Genomic DNA, 10,758 nt, shown 5'->3' with positions numbered 1-10,758 from the left:
GTGAAAGTGAAAGCCCATTGGGAAACTCCAACTCCCATTGTCATTGTGACACAGCACTCCACAGCACACAAGTGAACACTGCACACTGCACACAACGAAGTTGCATTTATGCCTCACATGCCCATGGGGAGCAGTGCGGTGGGACGGTACCATGCTCAGGGTACCTCAGTCATGGAGGAGGATGGGGGAGAGCACTGGTTGATTACTCCCCCCACCAACCTGGCGGGTCGGGAGTCGAACCGGCAACCTCTGGGATGCAAGTCTGACGCCCTAACCGCTCACCCATGACTGCCCCTTTAAAGTACAAAATGATTCAGATGTGAAATGTCTCTTGACGACTTTTCACCTCACAGTACTTTTAAACACTAAGTATCTATGCAACGTGGCAGTGCCACCTGCCATGTCAAATAAGATGATATAATATTATTTACATGACATTTTTATTTGGCATGTGGGCCGGGAGATGAGTGAGATGTATTGGAGTGTATTCACAATTGCACATTGTTGGCAGAATTTTGTTGAGAGCTTTATTTTGCAAGTACACACGCACACATGCACTCACACAGTCGCACGTTTGTGCGAGCCCACGCTCACACGCAAACACACACACACAAACACACACACGCACACACACACACACACACACACACACACACACACACACACACACACACACACACACACACACACACACACACACACACAAACACACACACACACACACACACACACACACACACGCATGCACGCACGCACACAAACACACACACACGCACGCACACACACACACACACACACACACACACACACACACACACACAGAGACACACACACACACACACACACACACACACACACAGAGACACACACACACACAGAGAGACACAAACACACACAGACACACAAGGCTGTGCCGTCTTTCTAAATTTGGGAGTCTTAGAAGTGATGTGGAGCTTTTGCTGCCACAGACGTCTGTCAAGAATAGAAAAGAAAAGAAAAAGAGAAACATCACGCTGTCCCGGTATAATACAGTCAGCATCACCTTGCACAGACTGCCAGATTAGTCTGTGTTTGTGTAGCTGCTTCAGCATTGTCCAAGACGAGAGACACCTCAGGAAAAGAACATAATGTGTAAAGACAGTGCATGGGGGAAGGAGATACACACGCAAGCAGTGGCAAACACATGCAGTGGCAAACATGGTTTTGTGACACTAACACTTAGAGTATGCACAAGCACCTCTTTTTGTTTTTCCTCCACACGCTCTATTTTGGTTTGTGTCTGTTTCTGTATCTCTATTTCTATCTCTGTATCTGTTTCTATTTCTCTCTCTCTTTATTCCACCCCTCTCTCTCTCTCTCTCTCTCTCCCACCCCCCCTCTCTCTCTCTCTCTCTCTCTCTCTCTCTACATATATGATTATCCCTCTCCGTAACAGCCATATTCATTCATTCATTCATAAACGCACACATGACTACACAAATGGAATGCAACCCCCAATCCTCAAGCCCCCCCATGCACTACACACACACACACACACACACAAACACACACACACACATACACACACACACACACACACACACACACACACACACTACAAACACACATACACGCACAGAAACACACACACACACACACACACACACACACACACACACACACACACACACACACACACACACACACACACACACACACACACACACACACACACACACACACACACACACACACAGACTAAGAGGATGAGGGAGCCTTGATCTTGGGAGCCTCATGTGGTGGTTGGCTCATTTGGCTTCTCTGAGGAGATCAGGGCCGGCCCAAAACATAAGTGAACTAAGCAGTGGCTTAGGGCCCCCAAGACACCAGGGGCCCCCTGTGAGCAGCACAGATCAAGGAAGGCTACAGTTTGTTAGGTAACACTTTATTTTAGGGATACATCTATTAGCACTAATACATACAATATTAATGCCTGTGTACGTAACGTGTAAGGCATGTAGGCCTACTAAGCAAAATCAGACAGTTGTTAAGCATGTATTCACAAATGTCTTGTTCATGCCCAATGAAGGATGTATTACTAATATAACCTTAGTAAGGACCAGTAAGCCTATACTTCTATTTATTAGTAAGTAGTAAGTGTCAGAATACAATGTGTATAAGCTCCCGACACACTGTTTGAACAAACCCTGAACAGTGTGAAAACAGATGTGGAATAAGGGTCCCTATTCTAAAGTGATGCATTGCTCACCCCAGATGACTTAGAGTCCCTGCACTACCAAGGTCCCCCTCATTACCTAGGGCCCCCACACCACCCAGGCCCACACTATCTATCCCCCCCTGATCAGCAAAGTGTAAGGATATATTAAACATTTAAATTATATTTAGCTAAGACATCTACTTCTTTTTCATATCAATTCAAGAATGGTAACAGGAGTCATTATATAGCAGGGATTGAACGTACATTTTTAATTGTAAAAACCCCAAAATAAATGCAGAACATTAGAATAATAGTTTTGAAGCGAAACTAAATTATTCTTTTGTGATAATTAAGTTAATGTTTGAGAACATTAGCTTCAAGAAGTGCAGTGCATGATGGGTACACAATCTAGGCCTACAGACAACCTACCTGGCTCTGAGCCTACCTACGTCCTTGGCTCCTCCCCTCACTCGTGCAATTTAGTTGTTATCCAAACAATTTGCCATGTACGTACCAACAGAAATATTATCATTGCTGCATTGGCCATGCATTGCATTTCTAACTTAGGGCGTACCCATCATGCACTGCACTTCTTGGAGCTAGGTTTCCCAAACATTAACCTATTTATCACAAAGGAATAGCTTAGTTTTGCTTCCAAACTATTACTCATCGTTATATTCTGCATTTATTGAAGGGTGTTTACAATTAAAACTAATTGGTGTATGAAAAAATTACATCTCAACACCCCACCGTCATTAAGAAGTTGACGTCCAATCCTTGCTACATAATGCTTCCTGTGACTTATGCATATGTGGAGTGGAATAAGTGGGATTGAAATATCTATTAGAGCTAATGCGGGTTCAGAAGAGTTCTTAAAGTTTACTTCCCAAGGGGGGCTGGGTAGAGTTAGGGCCCTAGGTAGTGCAGGGGCCCTAAGCCATCTGGGCTGAGCAATGCCTCACTTTAGAATAGGGACCCTTATTCCACATCTGTTTTCATACTGTTCAGGGTTTGTTCACACAGTGTACCAGGAGCTTATACATATTGTATTCTGGTCCTTACTGCTTATTCATGAATAGAAATCTAGGTCTACTAGGTCCTTACTAAGGTTATATTGGTAATAAATCCCTTATTGTGCATGAACAAGACATTTGCAAATAACAACTGTCTGATTTTGCTTAGTACACGCCTTACAAGTTACTTACTTACTTACACAGACATTAATGTTGTATGTATTAGTGCTAATAGATGTATCCCTAAAATAAAGTGTTACCCACACTGTGTATCCTATAGCAGTGGTTACCAACTTTTCTTCTGTGGGGCTCCATATGTTTTTCCTACAGTATTATCAAGTATCTGATGCAGAGTAGGTGGTAGTATGAAGGGGCCCCTGAATTAAATTTTGCTTAGGGCCCCATAAAGGCTTGGGGCGGCCCTGGAGGATATCCTCAGGTGGTCATTGAGGCCAAGAAATCCCACACTAGCTGAACAAGAAAAACCCGGACGGGCGCCAAGCCTAATTAAAAATTGGAGGCCAGATGTTTTGCCTTCTCTGTGTCGTCTCCCTCATGCCCCTCTCTTTGGCAGTCGAGGCTTTTCATGCCAATGTGAGCAGGGGGGGGGAAGATTATTTTGAAGATCATTAAAGCGATATTACATGGCTTTACTTTCAGCAACTAGATGGGCGGGACACTTCCTTTTCTGTTTTCTTTCAGTTGTTTTTTTCCTTCCTCTGCTTTCTTCTGTTTTGTTCGGTTCCCTTGTTGAAAGAGAAGAGACATGCCGCTACCGATGTTGTTTGAGACAGAATGCGAAATGAAGAATAAAGAAATGAAGAATAAATCCCACTTTATTCAGACACAGTCTCTCTCAGTTTGTCTGACTCCAGTAATCTTTACGACTTGTTATGACTTTGTCACGACTGTCAAGTCCAGGATTTGAAATTACGTTTTTCAATTTTTGGAAGGAAGCGAAAGGGACAGAGAGAGAGAGAGAGAGAGAGAGAGAGAGAGAGAGGGGAAGAGAGAGAGAAGGAGAGACAGAGAGATAGAGGGAGGGGGAGGGAGGGGGAGGAAGCAATGGAATGACAGGAGGACAAAGAGAGAGAGAGAGAGAGAGATACTTGCAGAGACAGAGCTAGAGAGAAAGAAACACAGAGATAGAGAGATGAACAGAGGGAGATAGAGTGAGATGAAAAAAAAAAATTGTGAAAGACCTCGCCACAAGTAGTGTCGACACGAGACTCGCCTCGCCTCGCCTGGCGGTGTTTGTCAAAGTGACGAGTGATGAATGGGCGTAGAACAAACGCGCCGCTCCTGCGGCCCAGTATGACAAATTGTAGCTCCACTGATGTTGCACTGGTCGGAGCCCATGCCATCTGCCATCTCGCCGGCCCACCCGCAGAGAGCCCGTTAATTACCCCTTCCGCTCGACGGGGAGGTGAGAACTAAAACACTTATTTAAAGCGCCCAAAATCACGGCGGAATATCCAGCGAGAGGTTTGTTTCCTCTTTTATGGAGGTTAACCCTTTCCTTTCCTGCCCTGCATGCATGTTCATGTATCGGAATGGAGAAAAAGGAATTGAGGGGGGGGTCCACACATCAAAATTAAAGGGTTTTTTTTCTGTAGGAAATTGGACATGAAAGAAGAAGGAGGCACGTGCCTGTTGTCATGTTGGGTCGTTTTACAACAAATGCGTTTGAGCCGAAATTGGACAGAGCGTTTCACAGACCCGGTTGGATCCCGTTGGCAACGTGATTTGTATCTCTTCACAGTGCGAGTCGCCACGAAATGAACAAATCGATGCCTGGTGAGAGCAATCGGGGGGCTGAGGTGGGTGGTGGTGGGTGGGGTGGGGGTGGGGTGGTGGTGGGGTGGTGGTAGGGGTAGCTGGACGGCTGAGCGAACGGGCAAGGACACGGCAGTCAGTCAGTTGTCATGTTCGCACTTGTTGTCCACTTGAAAACGAAAACCAGCAGACAGTCAATTATGCTCCCTTACTGCGCCGAGCCGCCGTCTTTTGTTTTTCCACTCTGCACTCAGACTCAGGCTCCTCTTGGCCTCTTCTCTCACTTCCTCTGTGTCTGTCGTCTCTGTCTGTATCCTCTTCTTTCTCTCTCTCTCTCTCTCTGTATTAGCAAAGTGCTGTTTGATAATAGGCCCTGCCCTGCGCAGGGACAGGTGCCGAACGCCAGGCTAGCCATTGCTTTTGTGCATTTAGCGACTCAATTAAGCGGCTGGCACTGAGTCACGCTAACCTATGGCATTTCATCCTTTCTCCCTGTCTCTGTCTCTGTATCTGTCTCTGTCTCTCTCTCTCTCTCCCTCTCTCTCTCTCTCTCTCTCTCTCTCTCCCTCTCTCTCTCTCTCTCTCTATCTCTCTCTCTCTCTCTCTCTCTCGCTCTCTCACACACACACACACTCACACACACACACGCTCTCTCTACACTCATTTTGTTTTCTCTCTGTTCTGCGTCTTCCTCTTTCTATCCTGGCCACACACATACTCACATTCACACACACACACAGACACACAGACACACAGACACACACACACACACACACACACACACACACACACACACACACACACAGACACACACACACACACACACACACACACACACACACACACACACACACACACACACACACACACACACACACACACAGAGTGCTTTTCCCTACAGGCGGATTGGGCCAGGGTGCTGATGTCAGGGAGGCTCTGTTTCCGTGGTAATGAGCTGTCATGGATATGAAGCTGGGCACTCTTTTTTCTTTTTTTTTTTCTCACTCCCCCCTTCCCTCTTTCTATCTATCCCCCCATCCGATTCTCTATCCCCTCATCCCTCTTCTCTCCTTGACTCTCTGAATCACCTCTCTCTCTCTCTCTATCTCTCTCTCTCTCTTGCTCTCTCTCTCTCTCTCTCTCTCTCTCTCTGTCTCTCTCCAACCTCCTCTAACAATATCTCACCATTCTGAGAGACAGACAGGGGTATAGGTAGACACACAGACACACGCATACACACAATGAAATATGCATGCACACATGAAAACATGCACATAAACACATTCGCACACACAGACACGCACATGCACACAAACACAAACACACAAACGTATTCACAAACGTGCACTCACATACATGCACACGCACACACATACAGACACACACACGCACAAACGCGTGCACGCGCGCACGCACACACACACACACACACACACACACACACACACACCAAATGAGTGTGAGGGACCGGCAAGGCTCATCCCGGTCGGCCTCCATCTCAGGAGATTGTGCCCTGGGGACTCGTGCATGGTGTCTGTAGCGGAGAGAAATTGTGTGTGTGTGTGTTTGTTCCGTGTGTTCCGTGTGTGTGTGTGTGTGTGTGTGCACAGTAAATTTGCCAGTGTTAAATTTGCAGTGTTAAGTCTTATTAACACTATTGGAGTAATTCCAACACCAAATGGAGTAAGATGCTCTCCAGTGTCAGTGACAAATGAAGTTGTTAAAATGTGTGGAGTTAGAAGTACTCCACGGAGCCCCGCCTACTTGGCCTCGTTCTGGAATTGGGAAATCCTCTGATTCTTCCTCGAGGTGATTGAGTTTGCCAGCGTCATTTAATGCTCCCCGAACTGAGGTAAGTTTTGTATTAACATATTTTTTAAATAATGTGGTGTATAAGCAAGTATTTCAACTGAAGGGGCCATTTCGAGTTAGTTCATTTTTTTTGTTAATGTCGTACTGCGGCAAGTGTCTGACTGAGAAGCTAATTTCTTCTCAGCTACATGGCTAACGTCTCTGGTAAGATGCACGGTAATAGGAACGTTTTCTGGTGCCAACATCAAATTATGTATCTGGCGTTGTAGCATATTGGACTGTTTTTGCACGTTTGGGATGCAATACGATCACATGAGAGCAACGTTACGACGTGTTTTGAGAACATGCAATTAGGCTAAGGAATGTCCTGAAATAAGCATCATTGCAATTCTGCTGCCGTTTACTGCAGGTGTTAGCAATTGCACACCACCAATGTTTGCAGTGAAAGTTGCAACGGCTAATAGCTCAAGTCTGGTTTTGGCGACGGAAGCAATATGCCTGTTCTTTTCACGTCCGCGAACCCCATAAATTGCCTTGCATTTCTCTTGTGATGACTCGGCATTGTAAAGGTAGTCGCTGCATTGCTTCAGTCGGATTTCAATGGTCAGTAATGTATTGCAATGTGTTGGTGTGTAACGTGGAATTCGTACTGCGGCAAGTGTCTGACTGAGAAGCTAATTTCTTCTCAGCTACATGGCTAACGTCTCTGGTAAGATGCACGGTAATAGGAACGTTTTCTGGTGCCAACATCAAATTATGTATCTGGCGTTGTAGCATATTGGACTGTTTTTGCACGTTTGGGATGCAATACGATCACATGAGAGCAACGTTACGACGTGTTTTGAGAACATGCAATTAGGCTAAGGAATGTCCTGAAATAAGCATCATTGCAATTCTGCTGCCGCTTACTGCAGGTGTTAGCAATTGCACACCACCAATGTTTGCAGTGAAAGTTGCAACGGCTAATAGCTCAAGTCTGGTTTTGGCGACGGAAGCAATAAATTTCGGGCACATGACGTCACGCGTTGCGTGGCAGCCATATTGGAAGCGGGCCAGCCCATTGTTTACACTTCGACTTCGCGCCTGTGAGGACTTACTTTCTTCTGCTACTACCGGTAGTTTGCTTTGTTTTTTTACCGTTTCATTTTACCTCTGCTGTCGCTATGGTCGCCCGTTGCTGTGTTGTAGGCTGTAGAAGCGCAAGCTGTGACGGGACGGGGAAAAAAATCCCAAATGGATTGTCTTTTTACCGATTTCCAACCTGGAGGCGTCTCAATGGAGAACAAATGTCCTCCATAACAAAGAGTCGCCGGCTAGCATGGGTTGCTGCTGTAAGACGGCCAAATATAACTTTCGACTCAATCCCAGTGTCCATGAGAGTGTGTTCCCGGCATTTTCATTCTGGTAAGTTACATAACATACTGTTTTTATTCATGTATCATTTCAAGTAACCGTTGTTGGCTGATCTGTAGCATGTAGCATGAGCTGAAGTAGGGTTGTGTTCCAGAGGGTTAGCCAGGTCCACTGAAACACAAAACAGTTGTCCTACTCCGTTTATTTTGTCATTATTTTGTCTTTAGTAGTTTATAGTAGGGTTAATAGTTTTGGTTGTTTCACCAGGAAAGCCAGTAGATGCAATGTACACCTCCCATCCGGATTGGGCACCATCACTGCACCTGGGACACACTGAAACAAAGGCCACAGAAACGGCACGCTTTGAGAGACAGCAAGCAAGGAAACGCCGAAGGACTGAGACCACATCAGCAGTGGATGACACAGTGATGCCTGAGACAACCATTGACACACCAGGTAAGGCCTACAAAACATGCATAAAGAAAAAATAACCTTGTGAGGGCTCTGAGGTCTTCTCTCCAGCAGGAGTGTGTCGTTAAGGATTATTACTATGTTACTCCCATGCAATGTAAATGGTTGTGAAATAACATGAATAATTTGACTTTGGAGTAGAGGGTCATAAGGCTTATATTTATTACAGTCTATTTGCTCTTGTTGTATTTGCATGACACACTGAGCTAAACAAAAACTGTCTGTGATCCACAGCTGAAGATTCACAACATGAAGCTGAACCGGGACCGGAGACAGAATGTGACCTCTGCCAGAAACGGCGCGATGAAATCAACCGTCTGCTGGAGGAGAACAGGGCCCTGAAATTAGAGCTTGGTCAGAAAAAAATGGATGAAGATTCCCTGAAGGGTGATAATGTGAGGCTGAGGTATTACACTGGACTACCAAGTGCAAAGATTTTCATGTCTCTCTTAGCCACTCTTCTGCCACTCATGACACGAAGCAGTAGAGTACTGTCACCCTTTCAAATGCTCATCCTCACACTCATGCGCCTCAGACTGAACTTGCCGATGCAACATCTAGCCTACGTCTTCAGTGTTGACAGGACCACCATCTCCAGAACCTTCAATAGCATGGTAGAACTTTTGTACTGCACCATCACACCTCTGATCATCTGGCCAAGTCGAGAGGCCCTGTACACCACTATGCCCCATCAGTTTGTGGAAGCCTTTGGAAATCGTGTTGCTGTTATTGTGGACTGCTTTGAAATTTTCATAGAGAGACCATCAAATCTTACTGCTCAAGCTCAGGCTTATTCAAACTACAAGCACAACACAACTATGAAGTACCTTATTGGTATTACACCATACGGGACCATTTCTTTCATTTCCAAGGGTTGGGGGGGGCGCATCAGTGATAAGCATGTCACAGAGAACTGTGGTATTCTTGATAGATTACTACCCAGAGATGTAGTGTTGGCTGATCGGGGCTTTGATATTTCTGAAAGTGTGGGACTTATGTGTGCAGAGGTAAAGATCCCTGCCTTCACAAGAGGACACTGTCAGCTGGAAGCAAGAGATGTGGAGAGCACAAGAAAACTCGCCCATCTCAGAATTCATGTGGAAAGGGTGATTGGGGTTGTTCGGAACAAGTACACACTGTTGTCAGCAAAACTACCGATCAGCATTGTGTTGCCATGTGATGGTGAAGACGTAACATTTCTGGACAAGATTGTTTCTGTGTGTTGTAGTCTTACAAACATGAGCAAGAGTGTTGTGTAAAGTTGAATGTGTCCACAATAAAATGCCATGACACACAGCCAAATTTGAGTGCCTTTCTTTTTTATTTTCAAGTAGTGTAATGAAAGGTCAGTTTACTTTTACATCAGAATTTGTAATTGTAGTTAAGTCACACTAGTGCATTCCTGAGAATAAAGAACTGTGCATTGGAAATACTTCTAGGCAAAAAATGGTAGAACACAAAGTCTTAACAGTAGTGCAAAACAAGTGGTACAGAAATATGAGAATAGTAGTGCATTCATGCGAATAAAGAACTGTGCATTGGAAATACTTCAAGGCAAAAATTGGTACAAAACATAAATAAAGTCTTAACAGTAAGTAGTGCAAAACAAGTGGCACAGAAAGATGATATTTTAACAGTAGTGCAATATCAGCATCTCAGAACACAGAGCAGTGTGTTGAAACATTTTTCTGAAATGATGTGAGGCAAAATAACAGTAGTGCAATCTGGGAACACAGAACAGTGTGTAACAGTATGTTAGAACATAGAACAGTATGTACAACTGGATAAAAATAGTATGTATTAACAGTAGTGCAAAACAAGTGGCACAGAAAGATGATGTTTAACAGTAGTGCAATCTGGGAACACAGAACAGTGTGTAAGAGTATGTTAGAACATAGTATGTATTAACAGTAGTGCAAACAAGCTAAAAAAAATAAGGTGCCTACAGACAAGCGTCACAAAACCAGGAATTTTCTTTTGCTGAGTCTGCGTCAAGACCAACACAGTTGAGGTGAAACCACTGTATTGCACAGCTGCTGTTGTCACAGAGAACCATAGTGTCCTTTTCAGGCCCTCCGCACAAACACCACACATTCTCTTTATTTTTCTTGGTCTTCTTCTTTGACATTCTCGGCC

The 10,758-nt window shown here is 44.8% G+C and overlaps 1 protein-coding gene across 1 annotated transcript; it reads left to right on the top strand.

Moving 5' to 3' along the window:
• Positions 1 to 7,888: 7,888 nt before the first annotated feature.
• On the top strand, positions 7,889 to 9,934 carry LOC134451965 (uncharacterized). Its single transcript, XM_063202358.1, has 3 exons — positions 7,889 to 8,202; positions 8,419 to 8,607; positions 8,857 to 9,934. Exons 1-3 carry the CDS (start codon positions 7,962 to 7,964, stop codon positions 9,879 to 9,881), a joined length of 1,455 nt encoding a protein of 484 aa, XP_063058428.1. The 5' UTR covers positions 7,889 to 7,961; the 3' UTR covers positions 9,882 to 9,934.
• The last annotated feature ends 824 nt before the right edge of the window (positions 9,935 to 10,758 follow it).

Source organism: Engraulis encrasicolus, chromosome 7 (genome assembly GCF_034702125.1).
Source record: "Engraulis encrasicolus isolate BLACKSEA-1 chromosome 7, IST_EnEncr_1.0, whole genome shotgun sequence".
Classification (NCBI taxonomy): Eukaryota; Metazoa; Chordata; class Actinopteri; order Clupeiformes; family Engraulidae; genus Engraulis; species Engraulis encrasicolus.
This window is presented reverse-complemented; position numbering and strand designations above follow the sequence as displayed.